The sequence below is a fragment of the Kwoniella bestiolae genome, chromosome 2, assembly GCF_000512585.2.
Source record: "Kwoniella bestiolae CBS 10118 chromosome 2, complete sequence".
NCBI classification, from domain to species: domain Eukaryota; kingdom Fungi; phylum Basidiomycota; class Tremellomycetes; order Tremellales; family Cryptococcaceae; genus Kwoniella; species Kwoniella bestiolae.
In genome coordinates this window covers 668,849-688,247 of record NC_089242.1, presented here as the reverse complement: position 1 = coordinate 688,247, position 19,399 = coordinate 668,849, and the positions used below count along the sequence as shown (strand labels likewise).

Genomic DNA, 19,399 nt, shown 5'->3' with positions numbered 1-19,399 from the left:
CTGAGCCTTTGGGAGTTACCAAGAAGAGAGAATGGGAGGAGGTAAGTGCGCCGTTTAGCTATAGTGCGCATCAGCTGATAAGGTATACTTATAGTTCCATAATAATAACGGTGTGAGGACGGTCATGGGTAAGATCAATGGTATACCGAATAGTGAGTTTCAGCCTCACACTGCCTCCTCAGCCTTCCTATTCAAGTCGTAGCATTCCGCTGCAAGAACGAAGCTGATTGTCTTCTAACACGCACAGTCCGTATGCTCCTGAAATCAGGCTATCGACACGTATACGTCTCCCGAGAATTCGCCATCAAGCACAAGATCGTTCCTAAGAATGTAAGTTTGGTATTATCCTACAATTCTAAATATGCTTGACGTTCAGAATCATCAGCTAATATCGTCTGGGGGAAATAGTCCGCAATGGGTTCCTCAGGCTACACCGGTCTCAAGATCATAGGTAACGTAGATATCACAGTTGGGGGGAAGACTGCGAGCCACCAGGCATACATGAGCGAGGAGAATTACTTTGATGTGATTCTTGGAAGGAGCTGGTTGGAGAAGATGGCTGTTAAGTGGGTTTACATATCTCTCACTATTCGGATTACTTGATGTACTATGCTGATACAATTTGGATGTATGTAGGATCGACCCATTAGATCCTACTTCGCTTACATACATGGATTCGGGTGAACCTATCGCGTGTGATTTGGTGGTCCTCAAGGACGATAAGGGCAATGTTATCACTATTACCTAGGAAGATTGCGTTGAGAAGAACGGAAATGATAGGCAGATTGAATCTTCGTGTCGAACATGGTCAGTCATATATGACAAGATCGGATCAACCGAAATTTAGATGGACAGTCTAGTCTTTATACCCATTCTATATGTCTAGTCTGTTATTCGTTGATACAATATACAATGCGAAACACGATGAATGTATTGTATTTTTCACAATATGCCAATCCCTCATGTCCCCGAGAATATATGTTTTCTCTCATGAGCGAGATTTTTTGATCAGAATCCGGGTTATCCATGCTAGATATAACTATCATAACAAGAAGGAGTAGAGATACAAACAATCCTACAGAATACGCAATCTATATTCAACGAAACAAGGGAGTATATGCACAGCATATAAATATAAATACCAAGAGCAGCCCACTCCGTTAGAAATCAGATCCCAATCGTCATTACACACCATAATGATTCAAGCAAATTACACCTCAACTAATCTTCTTCTTCCCACCAACACCCACACTACCCAACAACTCCCTACCCAACACCACCCTCAAAACACTGATCCACAACCCCACCATCCACCCAATCCACCCCACCCAACCCCTCACACTCCACTCTACAATCCCCACGACCACCCTCAAACCCCGCTCAACCATACCCAAACGCACATCCCGTCCATCCACATATAATACCTCCCTTGAAGGCAGGCCAAACTCGGCCCTTCGAGCAATTTCCATCCCACTCCTCCACCCATCTTCATGGAATCCATACCCTGTCCATGCTCCTGCGAAATAGATTCCCCTAACACCCTGGATAGATGGTAGTTCCTTTTGAGCGAGGAGGAGGGAGGGGGTAAGTTCGGGGTGGTGGTATGTAAATCGCGAGATGGTTTTGGACGGGTCGGGTTGGATGGGTGGATTGAGGGTTACGAGGATTTGGCCGTGTTTGGCTGTTGGGAGGGACTGCAGGATGTTGAGGTTGAAGGTGCTGTTGTCAGTACGTTAGCATCTAGCTTAGGACGGAAGAGATCGTGCGTGGTGATGATGGATTTGGGCTTCTGGGATCTTAGGAAACAACGAGATTTGATCTGGTCGTGGTGAGGACGATATCACAAGATCATTGGTCACTCACATGGAGATCGAGTTGACATCAGATGCGAAAGTCTTGGCCTCATGGTCTGGATGTATATATGCGGTGGACGTGAGGTAGTTCCAAGCTATAACTCACAAGATATGTCATTGAGCGAGATACAGTAGTAGACAGAGAAATCACTCACCCGTCCAAGCCCTTTTCCTAATCGGCATCAACTGAACCAAATCACTTAAATTAGTGAATCGTACACGATGGCGAAGGTTATGGGTGCACTCACAGCCTCATCGTAATGCACTACGGCCTCATTGGCGCTCCACTGACAATCGCCCAATAACCTCTTCTCGTCGTTTGAGATGTGTTGACCTAATAGACGAACAGCCTGATCTGTGTGTGTGCTGTGATATCAATCTCAGCATATGTTCTCAACCTTACCTGGGATATGGGGAATCACAGTAAGAAGCTGTTGATAGACTCACGCAAGTATGACTTTATCGAACCTCTCTCTCTTCCCGTCTTCCGTCGTAATCCAGATACCGTCGTCCGTAGGATGTATCTCCTCGATACCCAGGTTGAGGTGTAATTTCGATTGATCCATCTTGGAGATAATATAGTCGACGTATGTCTTACTGATCACACCCAACATACCAATCAGCAACACCGACCCAAGATGATATACTTAGGTACATCCCATGGTGACAAGACAGGAAATCTAGCAAACTCACGATCCGCCTTTGACAGTCAGCCAAGCTGGTTTCCCATAAAGCTGTAACATCTGATGATTGTGGAAGAACCTTATCAAAGCCATTGCTGGGAAATCCAGAGCTACTTTCTCGGGGGGGATTGACCAGATCCCTGCAGTGAGAGGCTATGTCATGGGCGATAGTCCAGTTCAGCTCGATGTAGGACAGCAAAGGCAACATTCCAAAGAATGTCTGTACTTTAGGTTTGTGCTAGACAAACTCACCAGCAGGTAATCCTCCTTGAAAGCCTGACTGTACCCCTGTCTATCCAGATACTCTCCAATACTCAATTCCTCAGCCTCTCCCTTCTCAGATAGCAGGTCGACAGCAAAGAGGTTGAACCTGAATATATCCCACATCATACGGTACACGCGGGGTTTGAATCTATCGCACAGAGTCTCGGGTAAGCCAACAACCAATCGATACAAGGTAATACCAAGTCAAGTGAGATAAAAATCTTGTTCCGACAAAGAGCAGAATATGTCGTTATAGTATACCAAACTCACACATTCGACCCTTGAGCGAAAAGCGCCCATAAGTCGTCACTTGCCCATTCGAATTTGCCCTTATCCCTCGAAAGGGAGAACGACATGGTCGTCTTGATCATTTCGATACCATGGTCAATAAGGAATTTATGGAAGTTAGGGTAATTCTTCTCGTTTATTGCGATCTGCTCGAGGGTGGGGAACAGTCAGTAACACAATCGCATTATTTGGAGAGGGAGGTGTTCGTGTATGTATAGGATACTCACGAACGCACTACAATCATCGAATATGGCAAGAAGAGATAGATGGATCAGCTTTTTTTTGGTGAGAAGAAGGGATGATGACGTATTGGGGGGGGAATGGTACCATGTGATGTTCAAAGTCTAGATAAGATAACAAATGAAGGTTAAGCACACTCACGTGTCGATATCGCATTTCTCTTTTCCTGGACCTGCTCATATCATCCAAATCGAGTGATCAGCATGTGCTATCTGACAAACCCATACACAACGCGATAGATACTTGAACGTGGTATCTGCTATTGCTACTCGAGCATCTCTTTGTATTTCGTTTTTGGGGGACCTCCCATCGATTACATTACGTTATTCCCACTCTTACTCACGTTGAAATTCGACAGTATGCGCGTGTCCACCCCACCAATCTGCTTTTTCATATATATGGACATCATGCGAGGGGTTTTGTGATAGTTCCTACTCATATACAGACACCATCAGCCATATGCCAGAGGTGAAGATCAGATACATGAGACTCACCCATAAGGCAGATAATCCTGAGACTCCACCTCCAATAATAGCGATCCTCATATCCTTCTATTCTAAATTATCGTAGGACGGCAAGAAGTGAAGGTAAAGATGGAAGACCAAAGAACAATGCGCAATGCACAAACACATTCTCATTCCTCCCATCAAATCAAAGTACCTTTATATATACCTCTAGAAGCAGAAGCAAAAGAAGCGGTGTTGGTATCGGTCGTTTCGTATTTGCTTGTCTGCTCGACTCAACGAGATAGCGTGTGTGTTGTTCTCCTTTGTGTTGCAAAGCAGACCAATCATGTTGATACTGCGACTCGATGGTTCTCTTCGGTTTCCATTGTCTACACACAAATCAATATTCGAGTATCTTGCTCTCGTCTCTCTCTTGGCTCGTACCGTACCGATCAAGTGGGGACTAAGTGGGATGCTTGTCTTTTCCTTAGTTCAGGGTTCACCTCGATCTCTTTTCTTTTCTGTTCCTTTCAAACAGTTGACAGTTCCTCGTTTTACTGAACACCCCTTGCCTTGCCTTCCGTGCGATGCGAATTTGACCTTTGGTAAGCAGTAAGCATATGTCATCCATTTAGACTATAGATCTAGGACTCAAACTCACCAGAAGCTATCTACAGTTTGCAAGGCGAGAAGACGCAACTGAGCTGAGCAGAGAAAATCGTCCCAAATATCGGCAATCATATCGTTCAGATTCCCATACCCACCCAGAATGAATGAGTGGGGTCAGACCGAACCGAATGGATGGCTTACCGTATCATATCCAAACACCTATATCTCACCATCAAAGGCAAAGCAAAGCGTTCGATCATCGTTGATTGATTGATTGATTGATGGGGAAGAAGGAACCCCTTTGTATATCCCATTGACCCTTGATGGTCGGTTCGGTTTCGTCTTTTTGTGTGATCGGAAACATATGTTCCAACAGAGCGACACACAGACTTAGTAGGTCTGAATCACTCAGTCTGGATTCTCATGCTGTGTCGATAATGCAAGTAACGGGAAATAAGGGAGTGGTGTTGGTAAAATACCTTATCATGAATGATTGTTTTTTCTCATAGCACATTCCCCATCACCATTAACGGCGATAGACGATTGATGATAGATGAACTTTAACACCGGGCGACAAGATGATAGTCTGTTAAGCATAAGATCACGCCCAAAGATCAACCTTAACTGAGTTATTCGTATTTCCCCCACTCACTTCACAAGCGAGAGTTGGGGATCACTCGTCATATTGCTTGCATTATGCGGCCTTGAGACTGCGATAACACTACACGACTGACGGAGAACAAGAGATGACAAGCATGTGCGAGTCGACCCGAGCAATTGCTGCATGCTGATTGTCGACCTCGCACAAAGGCGAAATCGGGCACTACTCCAACACCCCACTTAGAATTACCAATCGATGGACGTCCACGACAAAGTTCAATTGAAAGCGCATGCCGTGGCGTCTACGTATGTCCATTTGAGTGTTATCATCAAGTGGCTTTTCAATTGCTGTGTACAGCACCTGAAATACACTATCAATTAAGAGAGCACCAGGGGGTTTGCGAGCCTTGCATAAAGGGAGAGTGGGGTTGGTGTAAAGGATGAGATGAGATATCAATTGAAAAATCATGCTTTCTGTGGATATGCTGTATCAAGCAGGTCTCTGACATTTTGTGAGTTGGCCCGTTGCCGCCCGCAGATAGAACGGGCTCAAGAGGTATTATCCCTCTAATGTCCTGTCCGTCATTCAATCAGATTATCCAGTTTGGCATATCGTATATTATACAAAGTCTGCACCTAGAACGAACATCCGAGGCCCATCCATCCCGCCCCCATTTGCCCAAAACATAAGCAATTCCACTATAAATCTTCATTCTTTGTGTGTGTGCCTTCTTATTGTAGAGTCAAGTATCACTTTTTATGAGGCACCTGCTGTCCCTGTCCCTGTCCCAGCTGGTGATGATGATGTTGATTATGGTGCTTATGCGCCGCCTGTTCCCTCCTCCTTTCCCTCTTCTCTACCGACGCGCTGGAATCCCAATCCACGTCCGCGGCTAGTAATTCCGGATGACCATTCTTCTCCAATTTCGAGTCGAAGAACCCATCTCGGTAGCCTCGGACTATACGTTCGAGCAGGTCGGAGGTTGATATAGCTGGAGTACGTCGGGTGGGGACGAAGCGGCCTGTACGATAATCGAAAGTCAGCTCCGATGTCTACTCACAAGTTGCCTTGAGACCTGAGAAAGGGATATAATGATGTAGTAGGAAATCAATACTTACCATTCTTCTTAGCAAACGCATATACATCCTCATGGTCCTTACTTGGATAGACCTCTTCGTCATGTGCGATATAATCTATATCGTACTTGTCCAACCATTCTTGATCTACCACCCAGGGAGCATCTGGCAAGATCTCATCGACCCATCTACAGTGTCTGACAGCTTCGCACCTCTCCGCGTGGGTCATGGCAGGACGCGATTTGTGAGAAGCGCATAGGTCGTCTGAACATACTCCGACGAGAAGATGGACTTTGGGGAATGATAATTTAGCTTGACGCAGTTGTAGTGCGTGACTAAAGTCAAATTAGCTATACCGTTCCGTAAAGCAGTGGCAAGGCAACGAAACCGACCCACCCGAAATGGAACAAATCATATACGCCGTCCGCATAAACCCTTACGACTTTACCTTCAGGAGGCGGATTCGTCTTCCACCATCTCTCGACCCCATCTTTGGCACCTTCACCATGTATAGCCCTTTCCACGAAACCCTTGATGTTGCTTTCGGCAAGTTCGATAGGTCTAGTATACATCTTTGGTGGGCCCAAAGAAGACATGGAGGGTTTAGCTGATAATGGTAGAGTCTGTGATCTCCTGGGTTCAGCTAATGCCTTTGATGGAGCGACTGGGACGTCAGTTGGTCGTTCGTATGGTAGTTGAGGTGTTGTCGAGGGTGGCGAGTCCGTTAGCAGGTTGGCTTTGGACGCTTTCGGAGTCGGTAGTCTGTTTGTTCCGTAGGGTGCACTTGTTCCCGTAGTAGTGTTCAAATCACCTTGTAGACCTAGACTACCCTTTGAAGGTGAGGTAGGTTGAGCCGCTCTCATATGATGATGCAGATTGGAGGAGTGGACGGGTGTACCTCCTATAGTCGATGAACTTTCGATATCACCATCATACCTATCCCATAAGACCCTTATATGTTTAGCGCACTGACCTCTCACAAATGTGCATTCCATCATCCGGCATCCATCAAAGGAATCAGACTGAATATTCTGAAATGACTACTCACGTTGGCGAATCCAACCCCTCACTCATACTTCCCTGCTCACTCAACTCCTCTACCCTTTTCTGATGTAACGCCCTCTTTGTCAGTGGCTGGGATGCTCCAGGTCCAGTAGCAGCCGTTATACCAGATGCAGCCACATGTAACGGTGAAGTAGAAGATTGCATCCTTGGTGAATCTGCTGTGGAGACACTGGATACCGTCTCTGCGTGGGTGGAGATGATGGATCCGACGTCGGAAAATTCGTTTTCGATATTATCGTTATCTGATTTGTGGGGTAATTGATTTCGGTTTGTCAAACGCAGAGATGGAAAGGGTGTGGATGTGATACGGGGACAAGATGGCAGGATCTGTCAGTATTCTACAAGATGAGGTGGATATTGCTGAGGAACAAGTAACACACCTTCCTCACTTGCATCTCTCGAGCTACTTGGATCCCTAGCCGCTCTTCTCTCTCCTGGACGGTTCCTTGTATGCCGTTTCGGTACGGCTGCTGAAGTTGACATGATGATGAGTGAGAAGTGGGTCGATGAGGTGGGACAGATGATGTACAAGTACGAATCTGGGTGAGCAGTGGCAAGTGATTCGAGAGATGGATTGGTGGATGAAAATCAAGAGTGGATATAGGGTGGGTGGATATGAGATGTAGCATGTAGTATGTAGTAGTAGCAGTAGCTTGGCTCTGAAACTCGACAGCTACAGTTCGACACCTGAACGTCATTCCCATCACCCTGGATAAGCTAGGCGCGACACGAGGGAGATTGGTCAGGCTTGCGACGATCTGTCACCTATTTGGCGCAAGACATGACATTAGGCACACGGCAAAAATTTCAGACGCGTCTGAGCTCAATGTCGAAATCATGTCAACAAAACCATTTTCAGCGATACAACGGGTAGCAGGTGTACTTCACTACTCAACATCGCATTCTGTCATATTCACTGTCACTATCACCAGACCTCTATAGATAGCAGCTAGCACAAGTAGCAATTGACGATCAACATTGCTCGGACACCCACCTCCCCATATCCGCCATCGTAAATGTCCACTTCTCCACCGATGCACCAATACCGAATGTCTGCTTCACCAGAGCGCTCAATCAGCGAACAGGAATTCTCAGATGAGCCATGGAAGTCACTAGCGTGAGTATGCAGGAGAGAACCCATGGGAATGTGGTGTGCTGATGGGAGCAATGGTCTTTAGGAAGATCGTACGAGATGTGGGACCGACTCTTTCTCCAGATGAAGAATTGGGTAATCTAGCTGCTGCCGAGGCTGCTGTGAATGCCAAAGATACTGAGAGGACCGCTGTGGTCGATAAAGCAAGAGACGAGCTGAGGCGTAAGTAACTTCCCCCTTGGTATCACTTCTTTCATAGTCGTCTCCATTCGAGACGATTAGCTGTACCTCCGGAGCGTCGCAACTCCAGCTAATCACATCTTCTCTCTGGGTGTAGAGCTATCACGTCAGCTCGCTCAAGCTTCCTCAGCGGCTCAGAGACCCTCATCCCACCCCACAGCAGTAGAGCACGAAGAACAAGTCCGCCAGTTAGAACAGAAGCAGTATACCGTAGGGAAACAGCTCAACGAGGAACAGTCGCTGGTATCGAAGAAGGAAGTGGAACTGGGTAAACTGAAATTGGAGAAGCAGGAGGTGGAGAAGATAAATATCGGGGAGGAGGATGAGGATGATGGGAAGAATGATTGGATGGATGGGAAGATGTGAGTGAGATCTTGCCTACCTGCCGTGTCTCTTTGGGACGTGTTTTGCCTTGACAATAGTGCTCGTCGAGTCCCATAGATTCCTGGTCCACCCATCCCCATTAGTATCTGATTACGTGCTCTGCCTAACATTGGGAACTGTGCTGATGATTTCGTTTTTTTTCCATAGAATACGCTTAAAGATATTATCAGAAAGCGGATTCAGCCTGGTCCCTTCCAAAGACAACAAAAGCGCAGACAAAATACTGATAAGTGAGTTGTTCGCCTTATCTCGCACTCGATCAGCCTTGGCTGATGCATCAATGTCGACACAGGGAATGACCTGAAGGACGACGTGCATTCCGTACCTATCGATAATTCACGGTCGAAAGTGTACACGGCTAATTTGATATGGAACTTGGCAAGTGAGGGATGTTAGGTACTATGTATCTTTGAGCGCAATTTTCGGGATATCTCTTATGGTATGATTACTATCTGGTTGTATGTATAGATGCTTTCGTCTTGCCTGTCATCAGGGAGATACCACGTTTGGTCTTCCTGACCTCAAGTGTCTCGTGTGAAACATTGAAGATGGGGATGACACTGCTCCCCTTTATACCCGGCGATTCAGCTATCTTCGGTCTCGATGCACGCATAGGAGAGTCCACGCATAAACTATGCTGAATGAGTGTCTTTCGGACATGGTTCACGCATCTTAGGGCAGTTCTTGTTGTTCTTGGTTCAATGACATGGCATGTACCAGCACAAGCAATTATATTGATTTGCCACAGAGGCAGTCGATGACCGACGTCATGCTACAGCGCGTGCCGGATCTGCACATATAACTGAAATAGAATAGATGGCAGAAAGTGGAGCACGTCCAGTTACTACCTCTCTTCATTCTCGATTCTCTTGCCTTTAACTTGTGTATACTTATCATACATCCTATCACAGCCGCTGATCCTATCTACAGAACAGGTATCAGAAGCATATCACCATGCTGCCGATCCACCGTAGGGCGACCACGGCGATCTCATCCAGTCGGCGAGCCCTCGCAGCTATCCGATCTCAACACTCTCCCTCATCTTCCGATCGTCCCTCCCCCTCTTCTTCTACCCAAAATGGACTCACAGGCTCAGCCAAGCTATTCGCAGATTCCATAGAAGAAGAATCAACATCCTCATCATCATCGAGGGATCATCTTGTGCATGGTCAGGGTGAAATTTGGCAAGGGGAAGAATCGACGCACGATGCGGTCTTGAGGATGTTATTGGACGTAAATAAACCGATGAGAGAACCGGGTGGTATCAAACATAATTCCTCTGAGGAGAAGATCAAGAAATACATGAAAAGTTTAGATCTCAACCCTGCTTTGGGAAAACCATTATTCTCTCCTGCTAAAGAGGTGGGAGAGGGGGAAGAAGAGAAACCCAATCCCCATCGAACGACCATTCCTCCCCATCTTCATAGACCATGGCATTCCACCTACACCGGCGAGACCAAGCTGAACAGTACCGTACCTCAGATCAAATACGGTACATTCATCAAATCGCGTAAAGATGGAGACTCTTTGACCAATTTGCTAGAGTTACAATTACCCCCCGGAGCGGACGGCAAGACCCGATCGAGAGTTAAGGAAGCGAGACGATCGGGAAAGACCATACGGAGGCTTGATAGTGCTCGGGAGAATGCATTGGATTACAGACTGGGGATAGGATCTATGGATGGGGAGAGGATTATGATTGATTTGGGGGAAGAAGGTGAGGGTGGGGAAGAGGACGGGGACGAGAAGTTTAGAGGGAATAGACAGATCAAGGGGAGTAGTGTGTTGGGGGCGGGGAAGGGGTCGGCGAGTGGGATGAGAGCTTGGGGTGGACTGGTGGAGGATCGGATACAGGTGAGTACAAGTGTTATACCAGATGATAACTGTTGGGTGTGTTGGGGATATATGCTGATTTGTGGGAATTTTTCAGCGTGCCAAAGGTGAGAATGAAATCCTTTCCGAATACCATGATGAGCCCTGCTGATGCTCAACACCATGTGAACAGAGGCCGGATTCTTCAAGATAACCAATGGTAAAGGTAAACCAATACCCAAAGATCCTGAAGCGAGCAATCCACACCTAGGTGAGCTTTCACACACATACTCTGGGTCGAGAATCAAGCTAATTTTGTCGAAAACAGAAACGGGTGAACTCCTGATGTAAGTAGGATGATCTCTCGTTGCCTTTCCCAGTAGACAGACATCCCATTGACATGCTTCGATGTAACGGTAGGAATCGAATAGTCAAACGTCAAGGCGCCTTGCCACCATGGATCGAACTGCAGCATTCACTTGATTCCACTCTCAACGCATTCCGCTCAACCCTCCTCACCACCTACACAACCCATCTTGTCCGAAATGTCATCTCTACCAATGCTCTATCTCCACTACCACCACTACATTCCATACCATCACAGGACGAAGCTTGGGAAGCTCGTGAATTCAAGTTCCACCAAGAAAATATCAAACAGATAAATGATCTAGTACGGCGGATGAATGCGCAAGCTCCTTCCCCTGCTCGAAGACATCTTCTGACCCTTGAAGGGGAATTGAACAAGATTAGAGGAGAAGTGTTGAAGAATGAAGTGTGGAATGAAATCAAGAAGAGAGCGGAGGATGCTGCAAGACTTCCTATCAGACCAAATTCGTCTTTACCACCTTTCGTTTTCGATAATGAAGGTTGGACCGCACTCAAGACTGCCACGAGAAGATCATTCGGTACGATCGCCGCTCCTGTCTCGGCTGTCATTGGTAAAGCTCGGGTTGGTGGTGTAGTCGACCCTATGAGGGAACATACAGGTGGTGGTGGTGGATCAAGTGGCTCTTCATCGTCCGGTTATAGCGGTTCTTCCGATCCCAAACCCCTTAGGTTGGCTGTTATGGCTGGTGTTGGCTTGGGGGCGGTGGTCTACTTCTATCGACGACCTGTCAAGAACGATTCAGCCGTCAACATGGACTTCATCCCTGTTCATGAAAAAGAAGAAGGTCCTTCCGACGAAGACATCGTGGCAATATCACCCTCCGAACCACCTCTTTCGGTCTTGGGTGTCATTCAATTATACATCCTCGAGCCCCTCGCGACTCTTATCCGGTTCTTCCATCTGGCCTTCCTATTTGGACCGGTAATCCTGACAACCCCAATGTTATTGGTTGGTAAACCCGAACGACGACGACGCAGATCGGGTAAACCAATCTCTCACGAGGAAGAAGAAAATTGGGGAGCGAGCTGGTGGTATTCGTTCTTGGTCAAACAGATGGAGAGAGCCGGTCCATCGTTCATCAAACTTGGTCAATGGGCTGCTTCTCGGGCTGATCTGTTCCCCGCGGAGTTGTGCGATAAGATGTCGAAATTGCATTCCAACGGGAAACCACATTCTTTATCTCACACTAAGAAGATATTGGAAAGGGCTTTCGGACTGAAGTTTGATGATATATTTGAGGAGTTTGGGGAGGAACCTATTGGATGCGGTGCTATTGCTCAGGTCAGTTTCGCTATCATACCGTCCTTTCATGCGTCATCTGGTTTGAGCTAATGTGTTTTCGTGGATGATAGGTATATAAAGCCAAATTGAAACCTTCTGTCTTCACCGGCGGAGCAGCGACTAAATCTCATGATACACCTGGCACGGTAGATGATCAGCATACTCAAACGGTAGCTATCAAAGTCCTTCATCCCCGTGCCCGTAAAACTATCAGAAGGGATATAACCATCATGTCCGTCTTCGCCAACATATTCAATGCTTTCCCAGGTATGGAATGGTTATCCCTCCCCGAGGAAGTGCAGGTGTTCGGCGAGATGATGAATTCCCAATTGGACTTGAGAGTGGAAGCGGCCAATCTGGAGAGGTTCGAGGTGAACTTTGCGAAACGAGGTAGAAGAGTTACTTTCCCTTCCCCTATTAAGTTGGGTAGGGCAAGGGATGAGACTCAGGATGTGTTGATTGAGGAATTCGAAAATGCTTTGCCACTGAAATGGTTCTTGCAGAATGGTGGTGGGGAGTACGATGATTTGATTGCTGGGATTGGGCTGGATGCTTTCTTGGTGAGTTGGTCATCCACTGAACTTCAGTTGTGTGTCATTTCTCTTTGAAGATCTTAGCTGATTCGATAAATGATGTACACAGGAAATGTTATTGTTGGATAATTGGACTCATGGTGATCTGCATCCGTAAGCTAGCTTCTGCTAGTGGGCATGAAATGGCAAGGCAAGCTGATATGTGGCTTAGTGGTAATATAATGGTCCGATTCTACAAGCCCACCACGAAAGACTACCTCGGCCCATTACTCAATAAATTCACTCGACATCCCCAAACGCCCTCCTCAGACACACCGCCGTCATCAGAGCTCACCAACGGCGAGCTGGTCGAATCCTTAGCATCTATCGCTCATGATCACGATGCGTGGCATGAGAGGTTATCCGAGCTGTACAAGAAGGGTTATGAGCCCCAACTGGTATTTATCGATGCTGGTTTGGTGACCTCTCTGGACGATAAGAATCGAAAGAATTTCTTGGACTTGTTCCAGAGTGTAGCCGAGTTCGACGGGTACAAAGCTGGTAAACTCATGGTCGAACGATGTCGGACGCCCGAACATGTCATAGACGAGGAGACGTTCGCCCTCAAAATCCAACATGTCGTTTTATCTGTCAAATCCAAGACGTTCAGTTTGGCTAAGATCAAGATCTCTGATATACTCACGGACGTGCTTAATGCGGTACGACAGCATCACGTAAAACTTGAAGGTGATTTTGTTAATACCGTTTTGAGTATATTATTGTTGGAGGGGATAGGTAGACAGTTGGATCCGAATATGGATTTGTTCAAATCTGCTTTACCTATATTGAGACAGCTGGGTAGACAGATGGGTACCAAGGAGATGATTAATAATACCCCGAAGGGTAATCTGTTGGCTATGATCAAGGTGGGTATCTTTACTTCTACTTTGCATGTTGTAATAGATCGCTGATTGTGTTGTGTCGTCACGTAGTTATGGGTTTGGGTGGAAGCCAGACAGGTAGCTGGGGAGGCTTCAATATTGGATCAATGGATCAAGGTGAGTAATTTGTTTTCTTCGAGTTGCGACTTCAAGAACAACGTTGCTATATACTTCTAAATATCAAGAGATGTACTGATTCAAATCACTTTTGCCATAGTATGATCGTCTTTTCCCTGCTATATAAGATGATGGATATACGGATAGAGGCATAGACGAGACGGTACCAGGGACAGACCGATGTGAATTCTCGGGAAGAGGAAGGGGGAAAATGTAATAGAAAGGAAATAGATGTACCGTTTCGCACTGTTGTTCTCTGATATAGACTTTTCTCTCTGTTGTATACTATACTGGTATTATCCTTTCTAATTGACTGCTCTTATATGTAGTGGATTTATGTATAGATGTAACTCATCTCATCTTCAAGGTGGGTGTGTGTTCAAATTAAGCATCCGGTCATCGTGGTGCGGTGCGGTGATGACCGAAGTGTCCAAGCATCATCAACCAACCTAACTCGGTTACTCGTCCATCCATCCCATATCAGTTGAATCAATTCACCCATATCTCTGATCCTACTCGTATCTTGTACCAGCTCATAGATACATAGACCACCCAAGATGGACACCATACGAATAGCCAAAGTCGACAACGTAATCTTGGAACACTACATCCCACCCACTACGAGCAACGGACAACCAAGCAAAGTTAGAAAGACGGGTGGAATCCATCTGACACCTCATCATTTGATATTCTGCGAGAACCCCGCGCCAGTCGCAGGTGTAGGTATACCTGGTGGATCATCCTCATCGAGTAATATCGGTGGGGTTGTAGCAGGTACTTCCTCTTCTTCTATCGCCAGCACTACTTCGAAGGATAAGCAGAATAAGAACGATGAAATCTGGATACCATACCCTACCATCACCCTGCTCACCAAACTACCTCAATCTATTCAGGGTCATTACCCACTCAAGATTGAGACTAAGCATTTCGAGAATTATGTGTTCCTATTTGAGAAGGATAGATCGATGGGGAAGAGTGGGGGCGCAGAGGACGTATGGCAGAGTATAAAGGATTCGGCGGTTAAGAGTGAGCACTGGGTCTCCCTTATCAAACAGCATGAGACATAATGACTCACGGACGGACGGACGAACGGACGTCGTAGCCTCTGTCGAGCAGCTACACGCATTCTTCTACACCCCTCCTCATTCCCACTCCACTCGACCTCTCCCCTCCTCCTCTTCGACGATAGGCGGATGGGCAACGTACAACCCCCGCAACGAATTTGCCCGTCAGGGTCTGGGAAGCAAAACGAAATCATGGAGATTTACCGATATAAATAAGGATTATTCGTTCTCCCCTACTTACCCTAACAAGATGGTCGTCCCTACCAAGATTAGCGATTCGACGTTGAGTTATGCGAGTAAGTATAGGAGTAAGGGGAGGATACCGGTTTTGAGTTATTTGCATTGGGGGAATAATGTGAGTTGTTGATTGGGTTGAATTGGGTAGAGGGATGGTCCGAGTAGGGAAGTGGTGATTCATCTATGTCAATGGGGAAGAGATAGGTTGAGATGAGGGGGCTGGGTAGGAGAAATAGGGGAAATAGAGGGTATTTGCTGGGATGTTTGAAGGTTGTGGGGGAGGAGAGTAAAACGAACCAGCGAACCTAGGGTGCATGACAGGAGGCTTCCTATCAGTGAAGGAGCAAATTACTAATGAGATCTTCCTCTTCGTCTGTAGGCCTCAATCACGCGATCTTCGCAACCGATGGTAGGCCTGAAAAACTCTCGTTCTGCGCAAGATGAACGCCTGGTCGAATGTATTTTCTCATCGCACCAATACCCCGAAGCAGCCTATTCAGCGCCAGTCTACGGCGCGACCACTACCAACCTCATCATCGATGCCCGACCCACCACCAACGCCATGGCTAACGTAGCGATGGGAGCAGGCACAGAAAATATGGAGAACTACAAACTCGGCAAGAAAGCGTATCTGGGCATAGATAACATCCACGTCATGCGGAACAGTCTCAAAATCATCATTGAAGCTATAAGAGAAGCCGAATCCAAACCATCCGGGATACTGGACAGGACATTGTTGAGAAGATCGAACTGGCTGAAACACCTTTCAACGATATTAGATGGGTCATTGATGATCATACGGAATATCCACCTGAACGCCTCGCACGTGTTGATACACTGTTCTGATGGGTGGGATCGGACCGCTCAGCTGAGTGCGATCTCCCAGATATGCCTCGATCCGTACTATAGGACGATAGAGGGCTTCAACGTACTGGTTGAGAAAGATTTCTTGTCGTTCGGCCATAAGTTCATGGATAGGTCGAATCATCTTTCCTCGGAGAGGTACTTCATCCTAAGCGAGAATAACGATCAGGAATCGGATGAATCAGATGAAGAGAATGGAGGTGAAGGAGCTACAAAGGCTGCTCAGGCATTCTTCGCATCTGTTCAAAAACAATTTACCAACTCTACGGCATCCACCTCACACCTCAAGGAGATCTCACCGGTCTTTCATCAATTCCTGGATTGCGTTAGACAGATCCAACGGCAGTTCCCCGAACGTTTCGAATTCAACGAGCAGTATTTGCTGGAGATCTACTATCATCTTTATTCGTGTCAATTTGGGACGTTCCTATTCAACAACGAAAGGCAGAAATCGCAATATACCACTCAGACTACCTCGATATGGGATCACGCTACTCAGAACAAATCGGTGTATATCAACAAAGAGTTCGACGGGACTTTGGATAAGAAAGCGGAGGGGGATCAGGGGGTGTTGCTTTTTGATCCGAAAGATGTGAAATTCTGGTTCAGGTTGTTCAAAAGAGGAGACGAGGAGATGAATGGGTCGCCTGTATTACTTCAACAGCAGGCTCAGGGGGTAGATGTGGTGGGACCTATCACTTCGAGTTTGCAGGACCCAGCAACTTTATCTTTACCGGTACCTGGCACGACCAATCCCGTACGATCAGTCTCGCCATTACCTCCTCAAGCTCATACTTTGAACAATGCGAGTGGGAGTGGGAGTGAGAGCAATACACCGATCAAGAGGGGTTTAACTACTTCGCCACCTGTCCCTGGGGGAGGGTGGAACTGGCAAGGCGCATTCAACGTTGTCCAAAGTGCAGGTCGACAAATCAAGAATATCTCGCAAGATGCATATAATCAGCTGAAAGCTGAGGCAGTAGAAGTGGATGATCCGTGGGGTTCTGTTCCGGATTCTAGATCGAGTGGAAGTGGGGAGATGGTACATGCTGCTAGTGGGGGTATAAATGGGTTGGAAGAGAGGAAGGAATATAGGACTTATACGCCTAGAACGAATTTTAGGATACCGTCTGAAAGCAATCCTTGGTCTTCTTCATCCAATTCGACTTCCGTACATGGCCCTGCACCGGTTATACCCAGCACCTCGTCACATGCTAGACCAAGCACGAATAGAGTGAATAGTAATCCATGGTCAACTACGACCCCCGATAGACCCGCTACTTCAACACCGACATTACTTGCGCCTGAACCAAATACGCTCGAAAGGAAGATATCGCCTTCTTTAGCTGACCTGACGTTGAATGATAAGTATTCAACGACTACACAGATCCCAAAGACAGCAACAGACTCAAGTAGCAAGACAGAAGATGAAGAGATGGTCAGAGCTGCTATGGGGGACGATAAGAAGGCTTGGGATCCTTTAGGGGCGTTGTGATGCTCTGGCTTGTATTTCTATGCTTAGGTTTGGGTGATTGAGTTTGCATGGTATAGATACAAGAGTTGCAGATTGTATGTACACTATAGTCTATGAGATGATAATGATGATTTTATGCAATATATTATGCCATCCAATGATCCCTTCTATGGTAGTTCCACCGAGATTATCTGAGAATCCCTTATCTCATAACTCCCTGACTGATTTCTCAACCACTTCCTCGGCTGGATCGCTCTTAAACCCCTTATTCAACCTCGCCACCGTCCCTTCCAACCCACTTATCAAATCTCCATACCGTCCGACATCCTCTTCCTGGATATTGAGCTCTTGAAGTATCAAAGAGGGGTTGAGAGGTTGGTCGGTAAATGACATATCTACATTTGCGTTTGTTGTCGTTCGGTTCTGACTTTGAGGTTGATCGGAAGAAACAGAAGGAGGGAATAGAGGTTTTTGGAGGTGAGCTGATTTCCAGATGATCACTTTATCTAATATCCCCAGGAGATGCTGGATACCCTCTCCCCCTTTCGGTGAGGACGAGGAAGAGACGATGGACTTGAGGATGTTGGATAAACGGCTTAGGAGGGGTTCGTGGAGACCGAAATTGGATATTGAGAGGAGTAAGGGCGTGAGGGCGTCTGATAGGTCAAATCATCGATATTAGTGATTCTGAATATTCATCACATGGGGTTTGATGAATTGAGAAACCAAGCTCACCTATATGTCTACCTGCTGATATGTACGCATCTGATGCTAGGGCTGCTATACCTGCGAATTGACCTTTCCACTGTAGGTATCATATAGGGTCAGCTTGGATGTTTCCTTCCTCTGTTATTATGGTTCATTGATAGAAGGGATGATAGTGGTATGACAAGGTGAGACACTCACCATACTCTTACTTGAATCAGCCAACTTTACCGCATTCTCAACATCCCCTATAGCCAGAGCACATCTCAGAGCGGTATCGAACAACTCTCGTGTGAGTCCTCCTAGGGATTTCGCCTTTAGGCTCGGGTCGAAAGACCGTAGGATCAATGATAAGGCCTCGGCGTATTTGGGTGGAGAGGCGTAGTAGAGGGATGTTGTTATATATTCTAGAACATGTAGGGTACGAGGTCAATAAATCAATGTCTCCATCATCTTACAGGAGTGTTGCTCACCCAAATGCTGTTTATCTACTTTCGGCTTCGACAATACATTTCTCTCGGTCTCTGAGCTGTTGAACCACTATCACATCATCAATCATCCATCAGTCCAATCACTGATATCTCTAAAAGACTAGAGAAGAACCCACCCCCCTCTCTGTATATGCGTGCTCAGCCTTATATTCCCCCTTTGACCTCTGCACAGCAGCTTCTATACGCTGTCGTCTGATTTCTGCTTTGTCTGCTTTATCAAGAGCAGCCGTAGTGGTACTGGTACTCGCATTTGCGTTACTGTCGTTGATCGATTCTTCTTCTTCTTCCTGTCTTATAGCCTGTTTATCATCTTGGACGGCTACCTCGAAATAATTTGATGTAGTCGGTTGGGTTTCCGTTTCAGCTTGATTCGTCATGGCTTTTCTCTTTCTTTATTCCGGGATGAGTTGACTTTTGGGGTGTTTGAAGGGCACTAGTAGATCTGATGTTAGATGTATGACCAACAGGGGAATGAGAATAGGATGATACATGCATAAACAAGGATGAAACGTTAACATTACTACTTTGTGTTATTACCAAAAAATCGTATGGTGCTAGTAGTAATCTGATACTCCTGACCACGATCACCGCGACGCGTAAAAGTAGAGTAGTACATGTTTCGAATTTGACTCCCTTATTATACATTAGCATTTCATCAACCATTCGGACAA

At 46.4% G+C, this 19,399-nt stretch overlaps 6 protein-coding genes across 6 annotated transcripts; 3 read left to right on the top strand and 3 right to left on the bottom strand.

Annotated features, from left to right (window-relative positions):
* Positions 1 to 1,217: 1,217 nt before the first annotated feature.
* On the bottom strand, positions 1,218 to 3,156 carry I302_103392 (uncharacterized protein; the record flags this gene model as incomplete). Its single annotated transcript, XM_019188761.2, has 8 exons — positions 1,218 to 1,719; positions 1,864 to 1,948; positions 2,009 to 2,039; positions 2,102 to 2,219; positions 2,301 to 2,450; positions 2,547 to 2,689; positions 2,789 to 2,948; positions 3,071 to 3,156. 8 exons carry the CDS (start codon positions 3,154 to 3,156, stop codon positions 1,218 to 1,220), a joined length of 1,275 nt encoding a protein of 424 aa, XP_019048323.2.
* A 2,577-nt stretch (positions 3,157 to 5,733) lies between these two features.
* Positions 5,734 to 7,608, bottom strand: I302_103391 (uncharacterized protein; the record flags this gene model as incomplete). Its single annotated transcript, XM_019188760.1, has 5 exons — positions 5,734 to 6,005; positions 6,103 to 6,395; positions 6,457 to 6,996; positions 7,109 to 7,367; positions 7,506 to 7,608. 5 exons carry the CDS (start codon positions 7,606 to 7,608, stop codon positions 5,734 to 5,736), a joined length of 1,467 nt encoding a protein of 488 aa, XP_019048322.1.
* A 533-nt stretch (positions 7,609 to 8,141) lies between these two features.
* I302_103390 (uncharacterized protein) lies at positions 8,142 to 9,238 on the top strand (the record flags this gene model as incomplete). The annotated part of the gene is made up of 5 exons (XM_019188759.1): positions 8,142 to 8,242; positions 8,304 to 8,440; positions 8,556 to 8,820; positions 8,990 to 9,072; positions 9,135 to 9,238. 5 exons carry the CDS (start codon positions 8,142 to 8,144, stop codon positions 9,236 to 9,238), a joined length of 690 nt encoding a protein of 229 aa, XP_019048321.1.
* Positions 9,239 to 9,796: 558 nt separating this feature from the next.
* I302_103389 (uncharacterized protein) lies at positions 9,797 to 14,020 on the top strand (the record flags this gene model as incomplete). Its single annotated transcript, XM_065869658.1, has 10 exons — positions 9,797 to 10,696; positions 10,773 to 10,782; positions 10,848 to 10,925; positions 10,983 to 11,001; positions 11,075 to 12,323; positions 12,395 to 12,883; positions 12,966 to 13,009; positions 13,068 to 13,761; positions 13,828 to 13,893; positions 13,994 to 14,020. The coding sequence occupies 10 exons, from the start codon at positions 9,797 to 9,799 to the stop codon at positions 14,018 to 14,020; spliced, it is 3,576 nt and encodes a 1,191-aa protein (XP_065725730.1).
* A 430-nt stretch (positions 14,021 to 14,450) lies between these two features.
* Positions 14,451 to 17,553, top strand: I302_103388 (uncharacterized protein; the record flags this gene model as incomplete). The annotated part of the gene is made up of 3 exons (XM_019188757.1): positions 14,451 to 14,919; positions 14,996 to 15,312; positions 15,574 to 17,553. 3 exons carry the CDS (start codon positions 14,451 to 14,453, stop codon positions 17,551 to 17,553), a joined length of 2,766 nt encoding a protein of 921 aa, XP_019048319.1.
* Positions 17,554 to 17,739: 186 nt separating this feature from the next.
* Positions 17,740 to 19,105, bottom strand: I302_103387 (uncharacterized protein; the record flags this gene model as incomplete). Its single annotated transcript, XM_019188756.1, has 5 exons — positions 17,740 to 18,188; positions 18,268 to 18,337; positions 18,439 to 18,644; positions 18,711 to 18,777; positions 18,845 to 19,105. The coding sequence occupies 5 exons, from the start codon at positions 19,103 to 19,105 to the stop codon at positions 17,740 to 17,742; spliced, it is 1,053 nt and encodes a 350-aa protein (XP_019048318.1).
* Between the last annotated feature and the right edge of the window lie 294 nt (positions 19,106 to 19,399).